This window comes from Panthera pardus, unplaced genomic scaffold, assembly GCF_024362965.1.
Source record: "Panthera pardus isolate Hobbes unplaced genomic scaffold, ASM2436296v1 HiC_scaffold_19, whole genome shotgun sequence".
In the NCBI taxonomy this organism is placed as follows: Eukaryota; Metazoa; Chordata; class Mammalia; order Carnivora; family Felidae; genus Panthera; species Panthera pardus.
The window spans coordinates 13,805,214-13,831,972 of record NW_026526754.1 but is presented as its reverse complement, the minus strand read 5'-3'; the positions used below and the strand labels follow the sequence as shown (position 1 = coordinate 13,831,972).

The window sequence follows — 26,759 nt, the reverse complement described above, 5'->3', positions numbered from 1 at the left end:
TGTTAATCTTTTTCTTCACCATTGAGCCCACCTGTCCTCATGGATGCTCTGGGGCTTGGAGTGCTCTCTAACAACAGCTGATTAATGGCCGCTGAGATGTTGATTCACACAATGATTTTTCCCTTAAAACAAAGGGAAAATAGGCGGAACACAGGACATTCCTGTTTTCAGATCCTTTATACTGATTGGCACCGTGAACATTATCAGCCCTTAATGTGTTATTTTCATTATCATTTTATTGGTTATTATTTCCCTCCCAATAGACTTAATTTAGTTGCCTTTCCCAGGTAGTCAACTTGCAAGGGAATTTGAGATTTTCTCCAGGATGTTTGGCAAAGTGATAAGTGATAGGTTTAACACACATTTACCGAATGCCAAGCACTATGCCTGGTGAGGAGGGACATACAGACACTGGAGACTTGGTCCGTGCTCCACTCGGTTGGTTCAGGACCAGAGCCTTACCATGGGTAGTTGTACTACCGAGATCAGTGCTGCTGTCGCAATGCAAACAGCGCGGTGGGAGTTGTGTGGGAACCGGAACCACCCCTAGCTGAGCAGTTGGGAAAGGCTGGAGCGAAGTGGGCTTGGAGCTGAAGCTGGCGGGAAGATGTCAGACCCCCAAGGATCCAGTCGGGAAGACCATCTCTGGAGACAGGCTCTCGCGGGGACGTGGCTTCCACTTGCTTAACTGTCACCTTGAATTCCTCCTGTCCCTTGTATGCCTTTCAGAGTAGATAAACGTCATATAAACCAGGGGATTTTTTGAGCACTCTTTGCAAACCATATGTAATTCCAAATGTGCTTTTCTGTCTTAATGCTAATGCTGTTATATTGTCATCATGTCGATGTTGTTTTCCTAGCCGCCGGTTCTTATACATCGTTAATCTAGATGCCCCTTTCGAAGGTCACCGAAAGATCTCTCGCCAGAGCAAGTGGGACATCGGAGCTGTGCAGTGGAATCCTCATGACAGCTTTGCGCACTATTTTGCAGCTTCGGTGAGCCATTTAAGGAGTACGGGAAAAGGCTGTTAAAAGTGTGAGCTGGGGCTGGTAGGTCTATGTTCTATGGAGAGAAGAGAATATAACTCTCATTTCTCAGGCAGAAAAGAAGTGTGGATGGTTCTAAAAGGAAGATAGAGGCAAATTAAAGACATATATGTATACAGACACATATGGCGTATATCTATATATGAACGGAACTGCTGATCCCATCGGTGTCAGATCTTGTGTTTCTAAAGATCCAGATTTTAAAGGGAAATGAATAGATGCCTCCATTTCTGTGTGTGATAAGATCCTGTTTTCACCGGCAGGAACGTAACTGGACATGACTCTGACCTTCACTGTTTTCAGAGGGATCAGAAGACTCCACACATGCTTTCGCTCAAAGGAAGGGATTCTTTCTTTTTCTTAAAGTTTATTTATTTATTTTGAGAGAAAGAGAGAGGGGAAGAGAGCATTATCATCACGGAGCCCAACACAGTGGCTTGTGAGATCATGACCTGAGCTGAAATCAAGAGTCAGGTGCTTAACTGTCTGAGCCACCCAGGCGCCCCAGGAAGGGATTCTTTCTTGATTGGGATTCATTAGATCGGCTAACCCCCTGAGATTTTATGTGCCTGTTTCTGTGTGAATTCTTCCAGGAAAAGATGCATGCATTTTATTAGGTTTTCCAAGGGATTCATGACTGAAAGAAAGATACAGGCTAGATCACCTCTGGTATTTCGTCAGATTCTACACCAGCATTCTACTGTCCTAGAACAATTAGAGATCTAAACCTTTGGCTCCTTTGCACTGGGCTGGAAGAACAGTATTTAAAGAACCCTGCTTATCATCCAAGGGATGCAAGCATTCACAGTGCTGTCTGCGTCTGTTCTTATCAGAAATGACAGTCTGTGAGAGGGAAGCACCTGAGGAAAAGAAAGACAAGCAACGCTGTCAGCTTTAGAAGGAACAAAAGCCGCTCTTCCCCTCATTTCCAAAATAGCATCTGACTGTCTGGGGCACCTGGGTGGCTCAGTCGGTTGAGTGTCTGACGCTTGATCTCAGGTCATGATCTCACGGTTCATGGGTTCAAGCCCTGTGTCGGACTTTGCGCTGACAGCCTGGAGCCTGCTTGGGATCCTCTCTCTCTCCTCCTCTCTGCCCCTACCCTGCTTCTGCTCTCTCTCTAAACAAACAAAGAGTCTGAACGTCTGACTCTCACCATGGACATCTGCGGTTGAACTGATGTGGGGGGCTGTTCTGAAGGAGAAGATAGGGCCAGTCTACTGCTTTCCCATTCCCGACCCCTTTCCTGTGAATTAGGAAGAATGCTCTTTTCGTTGGCTTACGCCTTACAACTTCCACTCCCCTCTCATCCTCAGCCCCTGATCATTGGGTCCAGGGGTCCTAGACCTTGGAGCTACTGACCTCCCAGACCACATAATTCTTTGCGGCAGGTTCTGTCCTGTGCATTGTAAGAGATGAAGCAGCATCCCTGGCCCCTACCTACCAAATCCAGTAGCATCTTCGCCGTCCCTGTCACCATGACAACCGAAAATTTCTCTAGACGTTATTAAATGTCCCTGGGAAGCAAAATAGCCCCTGATTGGGAATGACTCGTTTAGGCTAACTGGTCAATACTTGGCCCATGTGGATTAACATTGCATTTGTTTACAAATGGTGAGATAGCCTTTTTTTTTTTTTTTTTTTTGACAGTCTTTTTAAAGTAGACAATGTAGGGGCGCCTGGGTGGCTCAGTTGGTTACACGGCCGACTTCGGCTCAGATCATGATCTTGTGGTTCATGAGTTCGAGCCCCGCGTCGGGCTCTGCGCTGACAGCTCGGAGCCTGGAGCCTGCTTCGGATTCTGTGTCTCCCTCTCTCGAGCTCTGTCTCTCTCTCTCTCTCTCAAAAATAAATAAACATTAAAAAAAAGATTTTTTTAAAGTAGACAATGTAATGTCATTTACATTCACATGTTACACAGCCACCGCCCCTCTCTGGTTCCAAACATTTTCATCCCTCCAGAGTAAAATTTTACCCCTCCCATGAAGCGGTTTCTCCCTATGCCCCCTCCCCACGGCCCCTGACAGCCACCAGCCTGTGGTCTGTCTCTGTGTTCTGGATATTTCATATAAATGGAAACATACAATATGTGATCTTTTGTGTCTGCTTTCTTAACTATGCTGTTGCATGTATTTGTGCTTTACTCCTTTTTATGGCTCAGTAGCATTCCATTGTATGGCTATAACACGTTTTGTTTAATCGTTCATTCACTGATGGACATTTAGGCTGGCTCTTGTGAATAAGGTGGAAGTGGACGTGTGTGTAAATGTAGTTTTTTGAGTACTTGTTTTCAATTGTTTTGGGTATATACTTTGGAGTGGAATTGCAGGGTCCTGTGGTAAGTCTGTGTTTAACTTTTTGAGGAGCCGTTAGACTTTTCTACGGTAGCTGAGTCGTTTTATAGTCCTACCAGCAGTGTTCCAGTTTCTCCACATTGTCCCCAAAATTAGCGTTTTTCTATTTGTTTTTTTTTTTTTTAATTTTTAAAGCATAGCCATCCTAGTGGGAGAAAGTGGTATCTTACTGTGGTTTTGATTTGCATTTCCCTAATGACTAATGATGTTGAGCATCTTTTCATGTCCCTGTGGGCAATTCGTGTATCTTTTTTGGAGAGATATCTATGCATATCCTTTACTTATCTTGGAATTGGGTTGTATGTCTTTCTGCTGCTGAGTTGCCAGAGTTCTTTCTATATTCTTGATACTAGATTCTTATCGGAGGTATGATTTGCAAGTATGTCTCTAATTCTGTAGATTGTCTTTTCACTTTGTAGTGTCCTTTGTTGATTTCGATAAAGTTCAATGTATGGATTTTTTTTTTTTCTTTTGTTGTTCTTGGTTGGGAGAGAGCCTTTTTCAGGAGAAAAAGCTTTGGAGTTAGGCACATCTGAGGTCAAGTCCTAGTTTTGACACTCCTGTTTTATCTTTTGTACTCTCCCAACTTTCTGAGCCTCAGCTGCCTCACCTGTAACGTGGGTGATGACAGCCAGCGTGCAGTGTCGTGTGACAGAACAGAGGGCGGGTCTCTGAAGATTCCTAGTACGTTGGGCGCCTGATGGCTCAGTTGGTTGAGTGTCTGACTGTTGATTTTGGCTTACATCGTGGTCCCAGGGTGGTGGGATCGAGCCCCGTGTCAGGCTCTGCTGAGTGTGGAGCCTGTTTAAGAGTCTCTCCTTCTCTCTCTCTCCCCTCTCCTCCTCTCTCTGCCCCTCTCCCCCACTCACGCTTTTTCTCTCTCTTTAAAGTAAATAACTGAAAAAAATGAATAAAAACAGAATCTGTGTATTAAAAAAAAGATTCCTAGTACATAGACTGGTGTTAGCAGACCCTCTGGAAATGACAGGGGATATTATTATAATATGAGGGGACTTTTCTTTTCACTCCTGTTCCCCCTGGAAGCTGTTTTGAATTCTAACCTTTGACCAGAAACCTTACGTATTTAGAATTGGAAACTGGCATTTCTGGATAAAAACCTTTGAACTTTATACATCTGTCCGTCTCTGAGCTAAAATGAAAATCAGTCTAGTAATATATAGATATTAGTAGATCTGCATCTGTATATCAGTTCAGAAATTATTAGATAGCCTGTGTATTAGTAATCAGTCTCTTGTAGTCTTTATTCACTTTTGGTGTGTTTCATAAGCTCATGACATTTAGATATTTTGCTGGCTTGTTGTTTCTTTCAGTGAAATGTAGCTTTTTCTTTCCTCCTTTCCCTATTGCTGTGTGTTTTTTTCTGGTCAGTCTTTCCTAGTCTTTCCTAGGTCTTTATGCCTAACCCTTTAAGAAATTCAGTATAGGGATGCCTGGATGGCTCAGTTGGTTAGGCGTCTGACTTCAGTTCAGGTCACAATCTCATGGTTTGTGGGTTTGAATCCCAGGTTGGACTCTATGCTGACAGGGCAGAGCCTGGAGCCTGCTTCACGTTCTGTGTATCCCTCTCTCTCTCTCTGTCTGTCTATCTCCTGTTCGTCCTCTGTCTCTCTCTCTCAAAGATAATGAATAAACATTAAAAAAGAAAAGAAAAGAAAAGAAATTCAGTATTAGGGACACCTGGGTGGCTCAGTCGGTTAAGCACCCGACTTCATCTCAGGTCACAATCTCACAGTATGTGAGTTTGAGCCCCACACTGGGCTCTGGGCTTTCATCACAGAGCCTCTGCTTCGGATTCTCTGTCTCCTTCTCACTCTGCATCTCTCTTTCTCTCTCTCAAAAATAAACATTAAGAAAAAAATGTATAAAAAAAAGAAATTCAGTATAGGCATATTTCAGGGAGTCTTCTGTAATTTTGTCTTCTAGGATACCCCTTTGATAGTGGTTCTGTTTTTTTGTGTTTATGTGTTTTTAAAGTGTGATGGATGGACTCTGGGCATTTGATAAGTGGGAAGAGTGAGCTGAAAGCCTGTAGTGTGACAGCAGCTGGAGAGATGGGTGTGTGATGCTTAGAGCTGGGAGGTGGTCCTTTGAACAGCCTGCGGGGTGGGGTGGGGGGGAGGCGTGGGGGTGGCGCATCTCCGTAAGCCATCATTCAGGTGCCCAGTAGCGCCTCGGTGGCTTCAATTCAGCTGCAATGACTCAGGGTAGATTCACGTTGAAGACAGCACTGCCCTTCTGTTTGGAAATTTATAGTCCTATGTACTGAGCTAAGGTTGGCTCCCATGTTAATTGTACTCGTTTCTTTTTTAAGAAAAATATTTTTTAATCTTTATTGTTTTTGAGAGAGAGAGAGACAGACAGATCATGAGTGGGGGAGGGGTATAGACAGAGGGAGACACAGAATCCGAAGCAGGCTCAGGCTCTCAGCTGTCAGCACAGAACCCAACGTGGGGCTCAAACTCACAAACTGTGAGATCATGACCCAAGCCAAAGTTGGACACTTAACTGACTGAGCCACCCAGGAGCCCCTAATGGTACTCATTTCTGATGGCTCTGTGAGCAAGTCAGTCTGTAGGGTCTCTGCCATGCAAGTTAGTTTCTGCATGGCTTCGTCTTCTCAGCCCTAGGCACGTCGCGGTGAGAGCGTGTGTTCGGGTGTGGGACTGGCTGCCTTCTTCCCCTTGTTTCTTTTCAGAGTAACCAACGGGTTGACCTTTATAAGTGGAAAGATGGCAGCGGGGAAGTTGGCACTACCTTACAAGGCCACACTCGTGTAATCAGGTAGGCATCAGGCCTCCGCAGCTCCCGGCCTGTCTCGCTCTGTCATAGTCCCTCGGGAAGTGACGTGAAAGCTCCGTCCCCCTTCCACAACTTGACCTTCTGTGCTGCATTGGCCACGGGTGACTGCAAGGTCCTTGGCGTTCACTGAAGTGGTGGCTCTCATACTGGGGATCAACCAGTATTTAGGAACCAGCATTCCTGTAACTGCTGTCCTCGATTCCAGAAGGCCCTCGGACAGCCCAGTCTGGAGTGAAGGATTAGAGCTGATTTTTGCCATGGGAGGGAGACACGGTTATGCCGGCAGAATCCTCAGCTCAATTCGGCAGTGCGTGGGAGCACAGACAGCAGGATGCAGCCCTTTGCTCTTTCTCCAGTGGCTGTGGGGCACAGCTGCCTCCCACCCATGGCCTTCTGGAGTGTTCCTTGATCCATCCTGTCCTTGGGTCACTATTCCTGGGTAGGGAACACTCATCCTGGGAAGTAGCAGCAGGGAGTACAGGAGTGGGGGAGCTGACCCGGAAGTAACGGGAAAGGCCAGACCCCTGGCCTATGTTAGGGAGGCCTGCCCTTCCTGAAAGCTGCATGGCAGTGTTAACAGTTTGCCGCTGCTTTGACAGATGTTGGTTTTACTTGAGGTACTTGTGGTTGAATCTGGTTTAGAAAATCACAACTCAAAAATCACTTGATGTTTTTGCTTTGGGGTGTGTGTGTGTGTGTGTGTGGTTGAAGTTGAAATCCTCCATTTCTTTTTTGGGAGCAGGTGATGGGATAGCTGGTGATGACAGGGGAAAGGACCTGAAAGCTTTCTTCAGAGCTCAGTTAAGTCTTACTCATTCCCAGAGAAGTTTGGAGATTTCTAGCCTATATCATGTTAAGGAGGACCATTAACAGTGACTCTCTGAAGCCACTAGAAATGAAATCTGCTAGCGCTTTGGAACTGGACTCTGAATTTTCTTCCCTTTGTTGTTGTTCCGTTTATTTCTTGTGTTTCCAGTGACTTGGACTGGGCAGTGTTTGAGCCGGATCTCCTGGTTACCAGCTCTGTGGACACGTACATCTACATTTGGGATATCAAGTAAGAACAATTAAAAGGCCAAACCACTGGGTTGTGGGACGATCTGGGACCTTTGTTTTAGAGATCAGCTGTCTTAGTTTGGTTTCCCCTGGGTGCAGACCCCGAGATGAGGATGCCTTGCAAGGACGTTGTTTAGGAGGCGACAGAAGCACCGGCGGGAGGAGAGACAGGAGTGGGAAGGCTGCACATGGAGGGCGCGCTGTCCACGCGGGAGGCAGCATGAGCACGTGGAGGTTATTCCTGCCGGGGACCGCTAGGTGCTAGTGCAGAACTCCTCAGAGGTGTCCCACCCTTGAGGGCTCAGGAAGTGGGGGCGTCATCCACTGTCGGTCACTGGTCGCAGGCTGCACCCCGGGGCCTCCCTTCCCTGGCACTTCAGGCCTGGCACAGAGATGTGCAGGACAGGCTTCAGCAGTCAGGGAAGTCCCTTTGGCAGAGAAACATAGGTGCTGGCGTTTGAAAGTCAGGCTGAAGTTTAACTGACGTGGCAGGTGACAGTGGGGAGTTGTGGGCACAGACACACGTCTGCTACAGCAGGTGATGCTATGAGACACATCTGCTTTGCTCTTTGTGAGGCTTCAGTCCCCCAGGCGGCTGAGGGCCACCTCTCAGGGTTACCCTTCATGAGGCGAAGAGGGAAGGAGCCCCCAGCCCAGGGCCGGGCATGTTGTCTGTCCCCCTTCTCCCTTTGTAGAGCGAGGCTCCCTTTGCCTTAACAATTCGAAGTGACTAACTGGAGGGCGTGGTCTGTAGAGTCCCCCAGACGGGACCCTCTCTCCCCTCAGCGGACTGCTCTACTCCCAATGGCAGTGGCTCTGTGATGGTTTGCACTGAGAGGTGGACAGATCAGGGAAAGGGAGTCCGAGAGGGTGTGCGCAGCGGACTTCACCTGCATCCGGGACACTGCCTTGGTGGTGATCAGTCTAACGGCAGCGCCGGAGTGGGGACGGAGCGCTAAACCCAGGGGAAATGGGAGGGAGGCGCTTTTAAATAAACAAAACCCCAGGGAGTTAGGAGGCAAGGTTAGAGTATTCCTCATTTACATGAAATCGTTGTTTTCATAATTTAAGGATTAAAAAATGCTGAACAGATGATGCCTTTTCAAGCTTTCTGGATTAGTAAGCCTGAGCCACGGATTGGCCGTCCGAACCCCCTGGCCCTGGGTTGGTGCCCTGTTCTGTCACTTTACCATTTGGTGGAGAAGTTGCCCTCTGGCTTTGTGGTGAACCCAGGAATCTCTCTCTTTCCAGGAGTCTCCCGTTGTATCCAGGAGTAGGGTTTTTGTTTTGTTTTTGTTTTGAATTGTGGTTGAAAAACCCAAAACATGAAATAAACCATCTTCACCATTTTTAAGTGTGTGGTTCTGTTAAATATATTCACGTTGTGCAGCGGATCCCCGGAACTTTCTCCTCTTACCAAGCTAACACTCTGCTCATTAAGCACCTTCCCACTTTCTGTTCCTATGGTTTTGGCTACTTTAGATCCTTCAGACAAGTGGGAGTGGAGTCATGCAGTGCTTGTCTTTTTGGCACTGACTTACTTGACTTAACGCCATGACCTCAAGGTTCATCCATGTTGTAGCGTGTGACAGGATTTCCTTCCGTCAGAAGGCTGGCTAATATTCCGTCGTGTGGCTGGACCACATTTTGTCGATCCACTCGTCTGTCAGCGGACACTTGGGTTTCCACCTCTTAGCGACTGTGATTATCAGAGTAGCTTCTGACTTCACCTTTGAAGTGCTGCTGGGAAGGTTCTCGCAGAGTTATGCCTCCATGACTGTTGCTTCATTGCCACTGGGAGAAATGACGCCAGGAAGGGCTTCTTATGGCTTCCTCCACCCCTACGATCAGGGTCACGCCGGCCACGCTGAATCACATAGTTCGTTTTCTGTGGCTGCAGCTATGTGATTTGAAATTTCGTCTCAGCCTCATTTGAGGCAGATGAGAAAGTTTGTCCCCGAAGGGAGACACTTTACACTTGCTTCTAAGGCCCTCACGTTCCCTACGAGCTCCAAATACCCACTGAAAGGAGAGTGGAGAAATGCGTGCAGAGGATGAAAAGTACAGGTGGATGGTGGCCTATGAATCGGGCATTTGATTTCTGACTTTTCTGTTTCAGAGACACAAGGAAGCCTACCGTTGCGCTGTCTGCTGTAGGTGAGTGTATACTTCCCCCACCCCCACGGGGACTGCCCCCTGCCCACACCCTGGCCGGTGGGGTTGTGAGTCTCTCATGGCAAGGGGCTTGCTTTAGGCTGCTCTCGGAAGTTACAGTCAGGACTGCTGAGCGCGCTCAGGGGCTTATTTCGGGATTCAAGGACAGGAGCTGAAATAGTTTGTTTTTAAACTTTTTATTTATTAAAAAACATTTTTTTAATGTTTATTTTATTTTTTTTAATGTTTACTTATTTTTGAGACAGAGAGAGACAGAGCATGAACGGGGGAGGGTCAGAGAGAGGGAGACACAGAATCCGAAGCAGGCTCCAGGCTCTGAGCTGTCAGCACAGAGCCCGACGCGGGGCTCAAACTCACGGACCGTGAGATCACGACCTGAGCCGAAGTCGGACGCTTAACCGACTGAGCCACCCAGGCGCCCCTTAATGTTTATTTTTAAGAGAGAGAGAGAGGGACAGAGACAGAGTGCGAGTGGGGTTGGGGCAGAGAGAGAGGGAGACACAGAATCTGAAGCAGGTCCAGGCTTTGAGCTGTCAGCACAGAGCCCAGCACAGGGCTTGAACCCAAGAGCCGTGAGATCCTGACCTGAGCCAAAGTCAGACGCTTAACCGACTGAGCCACCCAGGCGCCCCTGGGTGCATATAAAAATAGAAGAAAACGAACTGCCTTGTGTTCATGATCCAGCTTCCATAGTTGTCCCTGTCTAGCCAGTCTTATTTCATCTTTACTCCTACCTACTGCCCTGCCCCCCACTCCCATCTTCTCTGGAATTATTTTGAAGTATGTCGGTGTCCTATCATTTCCTCAACAAATATTTCAGTCAGTAATACTTCTACAAGAGAAGAATCCTCTGCGGAAATGTAACTACAATACTATGAACAGACCTTTAAAAATGTTATTGGTGGCTCTTTAATATCAAATATTTAAGCAGTATTCTGATTTTCCTAATAGTCTCAGTTGTTGTTTTGTTGTGTTTTTTTTTGTTTGTTTTTTTTACAAATTATTTAAATCAGAATCCAAATAGAGAACATACTTATAATGGTTGATGGAATTCTCATCTTTTGTGATTGGTAGGTTTCTTCCCCTTCTCCTTTTTTGGTTTGTTTTTCTTTTCCTGAGGTTTATTTATTGAAGAAACCAGGTTTGTCCTGCAGTTTCCCCACAATCTAGATTATGCTGATTGTGTCCCCATGTTGTCATGTAATATGGATGTCCTGAAACTTTGAAACTACTTTCTGGTCTACCTGTTTTCATTGCTCAGTTGGAATGGATTGTTTTTGAAATTCTGCTTTGGGTCCATTGTGGGGCATTCCCACTGATTCCTGAGAGTAGAATTTGGGCACAGAACTGGTTATATCACAGCAATGAAGGTCAGTCATCAGTATTGTATTTTGGCATCCTTGTTAAAAACATACGTCATCTATCTCTTAAATCCTGCTCCTCGGTATCTGTTTGTTACATTTGAATTTACACGTGGTATTTGCTCCAAAATGATTATGTGATGTTTTTTTCTTCCACATCTCCATGCCTCATCATTTAAAGGCATTGAACATCACACCTGTATTAAGCAGGTGGATTATCTGTTTTGTGAAGTTAGGGACCACATCTCTTTTATTCAGTGCTGTAGCCCAAGGTCAGCATTTGTGCCTGACTCAAGGAGATGCTTTGTAAATGTTTGTTAGATGGCATGGGAGTCAAGCCCCTGTGCCTCTGTGCTAAGTGCTTAATAAATCTGTTGATTTGGGCCACCCCCACCCCCACCACCTCAACCTTTAGGCAGTTATGGTCTGAGACATATGATGGGGCACAGACATGGTTGCAGAAGACATCCAACTGAATGAAAACACAAATGGCCTATAAATGCCTCAGTTGCTCCCCCGGGATTTTGTTGCTTCTACTTAAAGGTTTCTAAGTTAGGTTGGTTTTAGAGGAGCTCCCAAAAGAAAGTTCTTTTTTTCAACCCACTCCTTCTGATTGCTTTCTTTTCTGTTCTGAGTCTTCTAAAGAATAGAGGTAGGGAGTCTTCTTTCTTTTTTGCAGGGTAGCAAAGATTTCTCAGGGTAGCAAAGAGGAGAAAAGAGGCAAATGAGAAGCTGTGGATTTTTGGAAGCTGCTTGATCTACCATTCCCTGAGAGGTTCAGCCTTGGCTAGTATGGCTTCCCAGAGGCCATGGTTCCTATCTCTCCATGAGCACGTTGTTTATACCTTTGGGGTAGGGAGTAAGCAAGAGCATGTGTGTATTCAAGAGTATTCTCTGTCTGAGGACACCTGTGGTCTGGGACCTCTGTTTGACTCTGTTGTCATGAGCCTAGTAAAACAGGTTGAATTAGGCGGTTCCCAGAGCCCTTTGGAAGGCTTCATGGTCTGATGGACCCCTGCACTGGGGAAAGTCTTCAAGTAATTCTATCATGAGGAAATGGGACAGACCCTTCTTACTCACCTTCTCCTTGAGCTGATACCTTTTCTTGCTAAGAAACTGTGTCTCCTAAGTAGTGTACTACCTTCCTCCTTTAGGGGTCTCCACTATTTATTCTTCAGTGACTTAAGATGTCCTGTGTCTCAGGCAAAAAAAACAACAAACAAACAAAGACTGTCCCCAGAACCAGGCAGAGGTAATTTCTGAACACCAATTCAGTTTTGTAATAGATTCTCAGTCCTTGCTCTGTTGGTGTCACTCTAGACCTCGTGGTTCAGTTTGCTTTCCAAAGCCCTGGATTCCCTATGGTGTCCCCATTAGTAAACAGCACCCCAAAGGAAGAAATATTATGTGTTGTCTGAGCGAGGACAAGAAGAGATGGGAAGCAGAGCTGTCGTGTTGTTCTGGTTTAACTTAATTAACTTGGTTATTTTATTTTTTAAACTTCATTCATCTTGAGACAAAGAGTGAGAGAAAGCAGGGGAGGAGCAGAAAGAGGGAGAGACAGAATCCCAAGTAGGCTCCGCGCTGTCAGCAAATAGCCTGACACAGGGCTTGAACTCATGAACTGTAAGATCATAACCTGAGCCGAGATCATGACCTGAGCTGAGATCAAGGGTGGGATGCTTAAGCAACTGAGCCACCCAGGCACCCCAACTTGGTTATTTTTAAGAGTCCACGAGAAGTGCTGATATGTCCCGGTTTTCGACAGACCTCAACCCCTCTGGCATTTTACACTATGCCTCCTCTCTTAAATAGCTCCTTTGTTATTGTTGTTACTTCTTTGTGTTGGCAGAGTGGGGAAAGGACTCAGTTCACGGTGCCAGGGACGTTCCCTTTCCCTGACCTAATGCGGGGCCACTGACCACGTGTAGCCGCCGATGGGAGAAGAGAGCGTAGGAGGGGGGTGGTACGCATACCCTTCTGAGGGCAGAATTGAGCAACACGGAGGCTTATTCTTCAGCTGAGGAACCTTTGTTTCTCCAAGACTGCCCTCCTAAATAGGCGAGGAGGTGAGCAAGTAAGTGGGAAGGAGCAGGCGTTGAGCTGAGGCTCTTCTGGGTGGGTGCTCCAGGTTGGTCGTCGGGGATGATGAAGAGCCAGGTCGTGTGCTGAGTAGTCAGTTTCCAGCCAACAGAGCCATGTTGAACTGCTGCTCATGAGAAACTATGTTTCCCTGCTGCTTCTGTGCCGAGGTAACCTGTAGAGTTTTTTCCTAAGTCAGATTGTTTCCTCCGTTAGGTGCCTCTGATCCTGTTCCAATGTGTTAATTCATTTATTTTTTGGCTTCATTTTCTCTTTAATGGAGGAGCTGGTGCAGTCCTAGAAACTTGAAGGGTTCTGTTCTCATTCAGCCAGAACTCGTTATCCAGCCCCCCTGGACACACTCCACTCTGGTTCCAGAGGAGTTGACGGCAGCAGCTTTCTTCCCCTGATTTTTCTTTCCAGCGGGTGCCTCACAGGTCAAATGGAATAAAAAAAATGCTAATTGCCTCGCCACCAGTCATGATGGGGACGTGCGGATATGGGACAAGCGGGTGAGTAATCTCTTCCCTCCCACCCCAGGTGGTCTTTAGTCCCTCGCAGCGGGAATGAAGAGGATGTTGTGAGTAGCAGGACTTGTGTTGAGAAGCCAGGGTGTCCTCTGCAGTGTGGCATATTGCCATTTTAAGGTCACAGTGCCAGATGACATTTGCTTCGTGATCAAATTGATGTTGAAGGAAGATAGAGAATATTCCGATCAGTGGTTAAGCAAATGAACTAGGCCTGACCTAAGTGAGGGCCCCATTTTGCTGCCTCCTAATTATGATGTCAGGTGAGCCACTCCACTACTCCAAGCCTCAGTTACCTCGTCTTCAAAATGAAGATAATCATAGCGAATGGGTCACTGAGGAGGTCGAGCCTGGGAACCAGACACTGTTCTAGAATGGTCAGCAGGCTTCTTATCCCTGCCCCAGATTGCGAAGTGCAAACTAGCTGTTCTAGGACATATTCCATCCTGAGTATTTCTGGTATAAATCACTGAGGCGAGGTACGTGGCGTGCTCAGATCCTCCCTTAGACGTCTAGCTGTCCTTTCAGCCTCCAAAGAGCCTGCAGAGCCCGGATTCTCCCCGCACAGCCCATGTAACTGACGGGCAGGGAAGAGGGGCAGGGTCCCGGGCAGCTGCCGCCACGGAGAGTCTGTTCGGAGTTTGGTTTGTTGGTATCGGAGAGGACAATGACTCGGGGAAAGGCCCCCCGAACTTACCTGCCGGATGATTGGGTAGTAATGCACAGAGCAGTCGACTTCTTTCTGTAAGATCTGGGGTGTCCTACTGCTTCCTGCTTCCTGCTTTCTGGAGCTGGAGGCTAGAGCTCCTCAGCCTCCGGGGAGCACCCACTTGTCGTTTTCCCGAAACCATCAGCCTGGGTGCTGACTGTCCAGTCTCAGCGTGGCCCTGGCAGCCTCGTCCCTTCCCTCGTGGCAGGGAGGTGGTCATGTGGTTGGGGAGAGGGAAAGGAGATGAAGCGGAGACGCAGAGTCTGCCGCGTTCGGTGCCAGGACCTGCTGGGGCAGCGTGTGCCGCCGAAGCCCTCTGCCTTAGGTGGCTCTCAGGTGAGCAGGTGAGTCGGTAAGTAGAGGTGGCCAGGTGCATCTTCTATGTGTTAGTTTTTGTCTGTGTCCCTGCGTCCAGTCTGGTGAGAGCCATTCGCCTCTCTCTTTATTTCTTAAATTGGCGACTGGTTTTATTCCTTTCATCATTAGCATAGCACTTAAACATAGTAAATGGTTTAAATAAAATATTTGGTTAATTTGTAGAGCATATATATTTGCTTTAGAATGTTTTCAGGCCGTAGGCAAGATAAACCATTTGGTATTCAGCCATAAACCCTGTCAGTACTTGTTTTCCAGACTAGCATTGGAAAACTAGCTTGTTTTCCAGACCAGCATTGTTCTTTGTCTTTCAGAGATCGACTGCCGAACTGTTCCTTTCTAGCCTTCTGACTGTTGCACTAACAATCCTGACTTCCCTCAGCATTTTTATCTGTTTTGTTTAAAGGGTTTTAACCTTGTTTTGTTCCATTAATACTTAAGACTTTTGCTCACATGGATTGTAAAACTTGTAGGTCATATTCTTACTTTTCTGGCACTTTCCCACGTCAAAGCAGCACTGATGGTACCAGGCATCAGAGCCTTAGAAAAGTGCAGTATCAGTGGGAATGTTGGATTTCGTTCACACACCCAGATGACTGATAATAGTAACATTTTCTAATCGTTCATTATGCACAGGCATTGTTCTAAGAACTGTCTATATGACTAGCCTTTAAAATAAGTGGTTTTTATCCCCATTTTACAGACGGGTAAACTGAAGCATGGTATGTTGTCAAGATTTAAACTCAGGGAGGCCTGATTCTGGAGACTGCTCTTAACCTCATAGACCAACACTAATTATAGAAGTAATAGATGCTCTTTGTAGGAAATATAAAAGGAAAAATAAAAATCATTTATAGACCTATTACTCAGAGGCAAGTGCTAACATTTTGGTGTTTTCTTACGCTTTTTTTTTCAATATATGAAATTTATTGTCAAATTGGTTTCCATACAACACCCAGGGCTCATCCCAAAAGGTGCCCTCCTCAGTACCCATCACCCACCCTCCCCTCCCTCCCAGCCCCCATTGACCCTCAGTTCTCAGTTTTTAAGAGTCTCTTATGCTTTGGCTCTCTCCCACTCACGCTTTTTTTTTTTTTTTAATGTTTTTTTATCTTGAGAGAGAGAGAGCAAGCGTGAGCAGGAGGAAGGGCAAAGAAAAGAGAGACAGAATCCGAAGCGGGCCCGACAGTGTCACTGTGGAGCCTGACGTGGGGTTCAACCCCACAAAACGTGAGATCATGACCAGAGCTGAAACCAAAAGTCAGACGCTCAACCGGCCGAGCCACCCAAGTGCCCCTGTACTTTTTTCATTTAACGTTACAACACATGCATTTTCCCTGTGCTATAATCCCTAAGTAGAACATTTAGTGGCTATATCATATGGGATCAGATAGCTAGTCCATAACTGACTCTAAAATTTAATTATTCCCCACTTACTATTTGTGTTGTTTCTGGTTTTCTGGTAGCCCAGATAATACCAAGATGAACATCTTTTGTTATCTAAAGCTTTTTGTGAAATGAAATACTCTCTTAAGAAAGGAAAATTTGAAGTTGGTTGATAAAAATTGTCAGTTTTTTGCCAGAAGGTTGTGCTATTTGGTATAAATAGCAGCAGTGACAAATGCAGCCTTGTCAGTATTGAGTGTTATTTACATATGTCTTCTAATTCGATAGCTTAGTAATATTTTATTTTATTTAAAAAATTTTTAATGTTTATTTTTGAGAGAGAGACAGACAAAGCATGAGCAGGGGAGGGGTCGAGAGAGAGAGAGAGAGGAAGAAAGGGAGACACAGAATCTGAAGCAGGCTCCAGGCTCTGAGCTATCAGCACAGAGCCTGATGAGGGGCTCAAACTCATGAACTCGGAGATGATGACCTGAGCTGACGTCAGACACTTCACCAACTAAGCCACCCAGGCGCCCTGTAAAGTCTTACTTTAATGTATATTTCTGAGGTTTCCTTCTGCCTTTGTCTTATATAAGCTTATTAATCATGTATTGTTTTCTTTTGCAATGTGTGTTTGTTCTCTTGGGTCTTGGTGCTCGATTACTTAAATTTGGTGGTTTTACCTCCAGGATCGTGGGATGGGGTGGTCTGTTTGCATGTCACAGCCCTTCTCCTTGAGTGATAGTGAGGAAGGGGGGCCGATACTGCAGTCTGTCCTATTTGGGGGAAGAGCACACACCGCCTTGTGTCCTTCATTAAAACTACGCATGGCGACGGAGCAGAAAGAAATCTGGCTCACAGGCCCATATGCCAAGCATGCGTGAAGGAGAGCTGGATAAGTCTTTTTCTGTTTGTTTGTTTTAAGCAAAACAAAGTGGAGTTTCTTAAGGATAGAGAGAGGATCTGGTAATACTCTTGTGTGCCCCCGCTGCCCATGTAACAGTCCGTTACATGGTAGACCCTCAACGAGTGATCTGTAAATCGACAACACTCGGTGCTGATCCTGTTGTAGAAACCCAGCACCGCAGTGGAGTACCTCGCGGCCCACCTCTCCAAAATCCATGGCCTGGACTGGCACCCAGACATCGAGCACATTCTTGCTACCTCCAGCCAAGACAACTCTGTCAAGGTGAGTGATCCACTGGGACAGTTGGGGTTCCGTGTGTGGGAGGCACCAGATTTCGTAACAGCACTTTCTTTGGAAAGAAAGCTACAATAAGTGAGCACAGTGTGTGTGTTTTAGGGGTGCACGGGCACGTAAACCTGGTTACGTAGGCCAGTAGGAATGATGGGGTAGCGTATCTCCGTTGCGGCTCCTGGGATTTGTTTAGACGGTTTCTTCTTTCCCTTTGTGAAAGGGAGTCAGAGACTAAAGCATTTAGAAAGGAAAAGCTTATTTGCAAAGAAGTTGTCAAGAAGTCAGCTTTCAGAAAAAAAAAAAAAAAACAAACCAAAAGCAAAGCAAACCAAAAAACCACACCAGATGTATATAAGTGAAGGAGAAAAGCCCCCAACATTGTTAAGGTTACCGAGTTTGTGGTTCGTCTCCCTGGGGTGGAAAAATAGCAATTTTCTCACAAGATGATCATGTCTGCAAAAGTTAGGACATCTTTAGTCATCAGCACCGCAAAAAGTCGGGAGCAGAGTTGCTCTACTAGATTCTGTAACTTGCTGGAAATGCTTGAGGGTTTATGTGTTTCAGTGACCCTCGTGTTTGTGGTTTATCGTGGAGTGTGACGTTTTGTGTTGTTTGCTCCTCTCCCGACTGTGGGGTATGCTGTGTTTACGAAGTTGCAGGGCACAGAGTCAGCCTCGTTCCACACGTGCTCCTTGAGCTCAGGTCCCTGTCTGGAAGGACAGAGATTTGACCACAGTAGTTTACTTAGCAGTTTTGCGATTCAGCATCATCGATTTAACGCTCTGTTTACATAGGCTCCCGTACCACGTCTTCCTGCGGTGTGGTCAGCAAAACTAGATTCAGACACTACGGCCTAAAAAGTTAACTTCTGCCTTGAGGATTGTCAATCCCTTTGGGTTGGAATTTACTTTTACGTGCCACAGCGGGGTTTTGTTGGTTTGCTTGTTTTGGATTTGGGTTTTTGTCACCTTGTCGCCCAAGTTCAGAACCCAGAAACCATCCAGTTCACCCCCTCCTCTTTCCTCAAGTTTGTCGCCGTTCAGTGACGTCTTTCCCACCTGTGAGGCTGGGATTCCATAGGTATTAAAGCAGGTGACTGGCCAGTTTCCACCTGTGAGATTCAGCCCCTGTTCCTTACTTGTAGGCTTAGCCTACGTATTAAATGAGATTTTTTGACATGGTATTTGATGTATTCCACTATATCCTGGTGGGTGGAAAGCAGTTTTTATTGAATGTAAATAAATAGCATAATTGTAGAAAGTGTAGGAGTTTAGAGGCACTTTGCATAATATTCAACCGTTATTTTTAATAATTTGTAGATAAGGGTCAGTATGTCTTTTTTTTCCCTACATAATCATTTTCTTAAGTTTACCTTAAGAAATATTAGCTTATAATTATAGTAATTTTTATTATATTTTTATTTTCTGAATTCTAAGGGGTGCACTGGAACAAGGTGCCATTGAATGAATGTTTCACTCGAGTTAGGAAATTGTTAAACTGTAAAACTGTTGAATTGAGGCTTAGAACTAGATCGAAAAGAAAGAAAAGGATTTTTCTTTTATGGCTATTAGAATTAGAACATTAAGGAAATAAAAATAAAAGTAGAACCTGACCACAATGAAATGACTTCATACCAGGTTAGGTGGTTGCTTTTTTTCCTGAACTTGAGCTGAGCAGTCTGTTTTACAACATTGCCTTCTTTAGACAAAGTGTCCTGGAAATCCAGACACGGTTCCTCGGTACATCCTGACAGGTGTGTGTCTGCCCATGGGTCAGGGTCACCTTACTGAGAGAGTCTTGTACCCATGACGCTGTTCAAGAATGTGATTCTTTCTTGCCTGAGGCTCTTCTGATATTTCTTCAGAAGCCTTCCTTTCTGATCTGTAGCTCGTAGCAAAGGCCCTTTGGCAAGTAAGAGAAAAGCAGAAATCACCTATGAAGGGGAGGATGGCATGGCTCTGGTTCTTATAGTGACCAGTCTGTCACATTGAAACAGACCAAAGTCCTCCACTCACATGCAATATGTAATCATTCCATAAGACTGTCAGTGGTTGCCTTGAGAATAAGATCGTGTTCTGGTGAGTGAGGACTTGGTCAAATCCCCAGGGTCCTCTACCTTGTCCCCTAAGTTATATAATCCTTTTTAAAAAAAGGATTACTTTTGTTAACAGTTACTGTGACAGTCTGTAAATGCGCATGAATATGCTTCTGTCCGACATGACAAGTAACCAGTTGCCAAAATGTATTCATAATACTAATGTTTTACTTGTATGTAATTAGCTTAGGGAGACTGAATTTTTTTTTTTTTTTTAATTTTTTTTTTTTTTCAACGTTTTTTATTTATTTTTGGGACAGAGAGAGACAGAGCATGAACGGGGGAGGGGCAGAGAGAGAGGGAGACACAGAATCGGAAACAGGCTCCAGGCTCCGAGCCATCAGCCCAGAGCCTGACGCGGGGCTCGAACTCACGGACCGCGAGATCGTGACCTGGCTGAAGTCGGACGCTTAACCGACTGCGCCACCCAGGCGCCCCGGGAGACTGAATTTTTTTATTTGCTTGTTTTTCACATATGGGAGACTTGGTAACAGGAAAGCATTCATAAAGTGTTGAGCTAATTAAAAATCCGGAGAATGCCAAGCAGACCTAATGATGTCTCGTTTCCCTTCTTTTACGAGTTGAGGGAGCAAGTTCCCTGTGGCCATCTGGGAAATGCTGAGGCAGTTTAGCTGGAAAAGACATCTTAAAAATTTTATTATCTTGAATATGGAGCCCGAATTTGACAAAAATAAAGTGTTGTCAGAAGGAACAAGAATTGCTTTATGTGATTCCTTTAGAGCCACACTCTCCCCGAACCCCTGATTTCTAGCAACCGTTGTTGTGTTCTCTATCACTGCAGTTTAGTCTTTTTGAGAATGTCATTTAAATGGATACATTCAGTATCTTACTTTCTGAGTTGGCTTCTTTCGCTCAGCATAGTGCCTTCAAGATTCATCCAAATTGTTTTCAAAATCGATAGATCATAGACTTTTTATTGACGAGCAGTAATCCACTATATGGATATACTGCTACAGTTTATTTTCTCTTGACCCATTGAAGGACATTGATGGGGCTGTTCCCAGCTTTTGGTGATTATGAATAGAGCTTCTATAAACATTCGTGTATCGATTTTTCTGGGAATGGACCGTTTCCATTTTCCAGGACAAATACACAGGAGTTGAGATCACTGGGTCAGTGGTATGTGCTCATTTACTTTTTAAGAAACTGCCAAACTGTTTTCCAGAATGGTTTCTGTCATCTATTTTTTTTTTTTTTAGTGTTTTATTTATTTTTGAGAGAGACCAAGCAGGGGAGGTGCAGAGAGAGAGGGCGTCATCTATTTTTAAAAATAATTTCTTAGTGGGGCGTCTGGGTGGCTCAGTTGGTTAAGCGTCCGACTTCACCTCAGGTCACGATCTCACTGTTGGTGAGTTTGAGGCCCGTGTCGGGCTCTGTGCTGACAGCTCAGAGCCTGGAGACTGCTTCGGATTCTGTGTCTCCCTCTCTCCGTGCCCCTTCCCCGCTTACGTTCTGTCTCTCTCTCTCTCAAAAATAAATAAACATTAAGAAAAAAAATTTTTTTAAGAGAAAATAATTTCTTAGTACTTGAGTAATTCAGAGTCTCACTCTCGGTCCTCCTGCCTTTTGTGCTCTGCCATTTCCTGCTTTCGTGACAAATGTTCAAGCTCTAAGTGTAGTTGTCCCATCATGGAAAACACAGGCAGCTCAGGCAGAGTGTGTCTGGCTTACCTTCATATGTTCCGCGGCCTCAAGTTCCGCGTGTTCCGGGGCGGTGGCGGAGCGGGTGTGACCTTGCACAAGTTAGACTGTTCAGTAATTTAGCTTCTTCATTTGAAAAAGAGATGAATAACACCCGTTATTTGGTTGTAAAGATTAAACGGGATACAGAGCTGAAAGCTCTAAACTCTGGAATGCAGTGAGTAGTCAGTACATCAGCCTAGTTCCTAGTTGCGTTACCCTACACGGTGGAAACGCGATGTGGCGTGAAAACATGTCATTCTTACCTTTCAATTACAGGGCTGTTTAGTAGGCAGGCTGATGATGGTGATCTGCGCCCCGGGGCCAGTCCTCCTGGAGTCCGGAAATACCCCGGGAATGTTTGTAAATGGGAGACGGAGGGTTGTGTCTCTGCCACGGTCCCAGGGCCGGGGGGCTGCGTGGAACACACCGAGGACAGAGCGAAGCTGGGCTCGTTTCGGTTGTCGAGTCTTTTGATGGCGTTTAGTCCACCCATTATCCTGCTCTCTTTCTTCCAGTTCTGGGACTACCGCCAGCCTCGGAAATACCTCAGTATTCTCCCTTGCCAGGTGCCCGTCTGGAAGGCCAGATACACGGTGAGTGGGACACCCCACCTCCTGCTGGGGAGCTTCACCTTGGTGTTCCAGATGCGGGGGGTGGGGTGGGGCGAGGGCCACGAGGGCCATTTTCTCTTACTTTCTCTGTGAGGCAGTTTTCACTTCCTGTCCTGGTTGAGGGGTGGGGGCACAGGCGGTCATGATGGCATAAAAGCTGCCAGGTATTTAAAAACTGGCGCTTCGAGTGTTGGGGAAGAATCTGCACTAGGATTGCTGGCCACCACCTGGGAAGCCGGGCAGCACGAAGGTGGCCACTAAGGGCAGGGGAAGTGGGGAGATGGAGCCACAGGGTTGAAGCGCTTTCAGTCAGTGGATTTCTTCCCGATGGTGGGAAGAATTCTGGCTTTAGATTCTGACGACCTGGGTTTGGGATCCATCGTTGCCATTTAATTTTTCCCCGAGATTTATTGAGGTATAACTGACATATAACATTGTGTCAGTTCAGGGTGTCTGATACACTTATTTATTGCCAGACTACTGGTACCATAGCGTTAGCTAATACCTCTGTCACATCACATAATTACCATTTCTTTTTTGGATTGAGAACATGTGATATTACTCTCTTAGCAACTTTTATGAGTGTAATATGGTATTGTTCACTCCCGTCACCATGCTGTATATTAGATCCAAAACTTACTCGTCTTCTAACTAGAAGTTTCGACTGGAAATTTGACCAGCATGGTCCCCGTTTCCCCCACCCATCAGCCCTTGGCAAACACCATCCTGCTCTCTGTTTCTGTGAATTCAGCCGTCTTAGAGTCCACATGTAAGTGACCTCACCCAGTATTTGTCTTTCTCGGACTTATTTCACTTAGCGTAGTGCCCTCAAGTCCACCCATGTTGTGGCAGATGGCAGATTTCCTTCTTTCTCCTGGCTGAATAGCATTCCGTAGAATGTATCTAACACGTCTTCTTTATCTTTTCATCCATTGATGGACACTTAGGTTGTTTCCGTATCTGGGCTGTTGTGAATAATGTTGCAATGAGCCATTTAATGTGTGTGTGGCCTTGGGCAGGCTACTGGATGCTTTTGAGCAATAGTTTCCTCCTCTGTAGAACATGAATAATAATTTTTACTAGGTCTTCCTTTTTATTATTGTGATAAAATTTACCATTGTAAGATGTTCAATTCAGTGGCATTTAGCACATGCACAATATGACTTTCCTTTTGAAAAATTGTGTGTGAAAATGCTTTGTAAACCATAAAATGCTACAGATGGGGGGGGGGCAGGCTGTTATCAGCCTTCCCACAATTTTTCCCATTGCCGCATTGATAGCTGCTGATCAGATACAATCTCTTGTCCTCAGTGTCAACTTGAAAGGGAGCACAGAGGTGAATAAAGCTGCATTTCTGCATTAGGCTGTCACCCCGAGACTCTGTGGAGCATAGAAGATAATTTAGGGATTAAGTGGCTTTTGCATCTAGGAGTGCTTGTCAAGAAATCAGACATTGTTCTTATGCATTGAAATACTTCTCTGGATTAATATGTTTACTTTAAAAAATAAACAGAGAAGTCCAGGAGTGCTGCCAGGAGGGCAAGTGAAGATAAATGTGCTTTTAGATGACTGTGGTTTATTCCTTAAAGAACAGAGGCCGGTTAGCTACCAAATGGGCCCCTCAGCTCCCTAGCAGATGAGGTGTCGATAAGTAAAACATGTCAGTCCTGAAACTGGAGGGTTTTCCTCTGAAGAGCTGCAGTTTTGGGGCCAGGGAGGTGCTGCCTGATGTGGATGTGTGCTTCCGGTGTGTGTCCACATGGCAAGAATTCTGCTTGCCGCTCTGGGGTTTTCCCCAGGGTGTCTTGCACAGTCGTTCCAGGGAAGCGCCAGGATGCGACACAGTGTTTCATGGTACGCAGCGGTCACAGCCATTTGCTTGTTTCAGAATTTAAAGTTCTCCAAGGATTTGGCTTAGCTTTATTTTTTACCGGCTGTGGTCCTTTCCACGCGAAGAAAAAGTAAAATAAATGCAGAAGGAAAGTAGATGTGATGGGTAACTTACGGTATTGGAAAAAAATCTCCCCCGAGTGGTTGGGATCCCCCCATCGTGTAGCTTATTTTCGTTAGGAAAGCATCCCAACTTGGGTAATTCAAGATTCAGCGGCGTCTCCCAGGAATAATCACCTTCTTTTCCCTTTCCTGCCGTAGCCTTTCAGCAATGGACTGGTGACTGTGATGGTTCCCCAGCTGCGGAGGGAAAATAGTCTTCTCTTGTGGAACGTCTTTGACTTGAACACGCCAGTGCATACCTTTGTGGGGCACGATGATGTGGTGCTGGAGTTCCAGTGGAGAAGACAGAAGGAGGGTGAGGGGGAGCCTGATTTCCTCCTGAGCCGTGGTCCACGGCATCTCCAGTCAGGGTTGGCCGTGTGGCCCAGCACGGGCACCTCAGGGCTGGGCTTTAGAAACGAGAGAGTCAGGGGGGTCGCCACCTTTCACGGTAGATGGGTAAGGGGGTGTGCGGCTGTGGTTTCTCTCCCAGGTTTCCTCCTCTTCTCTTATGTTCAGTGTCATCTCTCACCTGTGTGGAAGAGATCCGGAAGAGATTGATAGACTTCCTGTGGGATCATCTCTGGGGCTGAAAAACTCTGGGGTCAGAACCCTCAGAAGTCTGGCATTCGCCCCTTTCCACTCTGTTGAGGAAGGAGACCTGAGGCCGTCATCAGCGCTGCCCACCAAATAACCCTAGTTCTCTTCACGGCACATGGTGGTGTTTTATCTCCCACCTCCCTGAAGATGGGTTTGGCCAAACGTCTTGCTTTGGTCGTGAAACGTGAACAAAGAGATGCCGTCTCTTCTGGGCTGAAGCATTAACAGCCATTGTGCAATTAACACGCTCTCTTTGTTTCTGCCACAGCAGCTGGCAAGACTCCAGCTGGAGCTGTGCCCATCGGCAGCAAGGATGAGGTGGGGGTGTAGGAGCAAGATGTCCTTGCTTTAGGCCACTGAGTTTCGGGGATGGTTCTTGAAGCTCCATCTAGCCAGCCCTCACTAATGCAAGGTCAAGTGTAATGGGAATCGCAAGCCCTCGGCCTCCGCTTCTCCACCAGCTCAGTGTGCAAATTTAGTTGCAGCCTCTCTTTTCTTGAGACCTTACTGTCGTGATCTCTAAAGGTTTTATGCAACGGAAGTGGATTTCAAGGTCTTTCCATATGATAGACGGAAAACCAGGCAGTGGAGTGGTGTGGACTGTCCAGAGTCCCGGGAAAGGTCTCTGGTAATCCTGAGATCAGAGCAGTCCTCTTATCCCGGCTTGTTTGTGACTTCGCAAGCCTCTTCCAGGATAGTTTTTGAAGGGACTCTTTTGATCAGCCCCTGAATTTTCCCATCTTTATTTCCCAAATCTCCCTGCTTCTAGAAACATGAGGCTGCTTGGTTTTTATCCCATTAATTTGCATGCATGACTTTGGCTCTCAACTTCCTCTCTTGCATTTCGCCATCGTAAATAGAAGATGTAGTTTCCTCATGGTTTGGCAGGGAGAGGTTGGCCTGTAGTTTTGGATTGGAATGAAAAGGTTTTAGCAACCCATTTTCAGCTATCTGTGTTGTCTGTAAGCCGGCAGGGTGAATTGTGTATGTTGGGACCGTCTAGTCAGTAACGAGATTTTTGAGTACCGGTTACAGGTGCTTTTTTTTTCAAATTCCTTTTTATTGTAAAGTATATCATCTGTCTAGAAAATTGCATGAAACGTGTACATTCTTACAAATTATGAAGTGAAAATGTACATAACTACCACCAGGGTCTAGAAAGAGAACATTGCTAGAACCCCAGAAACTTCTCGATCACAGTGCCCTCCCTTCCCCAGAAGGATACGCTCTCCTAACACTCATGAGAATGATTATTTTTTTAGAGTTTTGCCACCCATTAGTGCATCCCTTGAAATAGTTTCAGCGTGCTTGTCGAACCTTTTATAAGTCTAATCATCCTGCATGTATTCCTGTATTTCACTTCTTTTTCAACTTCAGGCTGCCCCATTTTATTTTTACTGCCATGTCTTCCTAGTCAGTTTTTACTGGTTTAATTTTGGTTTTCACTGCGGTGCAGGGGCCCTTAGAGAGGTAGGAAGAGAATCAGGGTGTTGTAGCCAGGGGAAGAAGATGCTTCATGAAGGAAGCGGCAGTCGCTGGTTGTAGGTGTTGCTGAAGGATGGATGTGCAGAATAAGAGAAAAGCGCTTAATGGTACAAATAGGAGGCCATATGATCATTAAGAGAGGAGTTCCAAAAGCGGATTGAGGATAGAAGCCAGACTACAAGGCAACGTGAACAGAGGCAGTAGGGACTGGATTCGTGAAAGAAATTGCCTTCAAAGACAAGGAGCAGACTGAGTTGATGTTAGAGCTGCTGCCCTGTCTCTGAGGGCGAGGAGAAGGTGCAAGAAAGGGAGGGCGTGGGAAAGCAAGGGCCCTGTGGGGGTAGGAGGGAATGGGGGTGAAGGCACTGCTGGAGGAGTTGGGTTTAGAATGGAATCAGGCATAACTTCTCTTCAGTCAGGAGTATGAAGAGAAGCCAGATGTGGAGACAGACAGTGGCTGACACGAGCAGGAGTCTGTACGAGGGGACTCCTGGCAGGCAGTTACTCAGAAGAGCTGTGTCCTGTGGGGCACGCACAGGGAAATGCTGACTCGTTGAGGAGCGGAGGCCCAACTGAAGGCAGTGACACAGAGAAGGAATTTTTGCCCCTCACCCACCCTGTTAGCTCGGACAGAGTGTGTTCTCTGGTGCCTCCATTTTCCCATCTGTAAAATGAGGGAATTGGATGAAATTAAAATTCTAAAGTCTTCTAAATTCTCGGCTCTCTAAGGATGGCCATAAAGGCGATTCTAGATAGGACCTAATTACTCTGAAATGCCCTGATCTTTCATAAAGCTCTCTAAACCTTTTTAGAATAATTTCCCTTTGACCAGACCTAATATGTGAAAATACAACTCAGGCCATTAAGAACATTCAAGATCGATTATCCATTTTATGAAGAGATGCATCTGTTTGCCAAAAAATTCTTTTCAAACAGTAAGGTGTCATTATGCTTTTAAAGCAATTCATTTCAAAAAATCATATTCATGCTCAGCTCCTCTGGAGCGTGTAAAAGGAGGAACATTTGTGGAGGCGAAAGTTCAGTGTGACGTTAAGTCCCAGCATCCCTTTTCACCTGCTCACCTGCCAGTTATTATTTCGCTTCATTTAAGTTGCTGCTCAAATGCGACTTCCTCAGGGAGCCCTGTCTAAAAATAGCTCTGCCGGCAGTTGTCTTATCCTT

The 26,759-nt window shown here is 45.9% G+C and overlaps 1 protein-coding gene across 5 annotated transcripts in view; it reads left to right on the top strand.

Moving 5' to 3' along the window:
* Positions 1–26,759, top strand: part of WDR59 (WD repeat domain 59) — an 85,782-nt gene that overhangs the window by 21,555 nt on the left and 37,468 nt on the right. For 3 of the 5 annotated variants that reach the window (XM_019413181.2, XM_019413180.2, XM_019413185.2), the window contains exons 3-10: positions 861–996; positions 6,118–6,203; positions 7,198–7,278; positions 9,397–9,434; positions 13,319–13,407; positions 16,965–17,081; positions 21,405–21,482; positions 23,652–23,808. In XM_019413181.2, the coding sequence (XP_019268726.1) occupies positions 861–996; positions 6,118–6,203; positions 7,198–7,278; positions 9,397–9,434; positions 13,319–13,407; positions 16,965–17,081; positions 21,405–21,482; positions 23,652–23,808 (782 nt within the window). The remainder of the gene's footprint in view (positions 1–860; positions 997–6,117; positions 6,204–7,197; positions 7,279–9,396; positions 9,435–13,318; positions 13,408–16,964; positions 17,082–21,404; positions 21,483–23,651; positions 23,809–26,759) is intronic. The other 2 variants (XM_019413184.2, XM_019413183.2) reach the window with 2 other exon arrangements.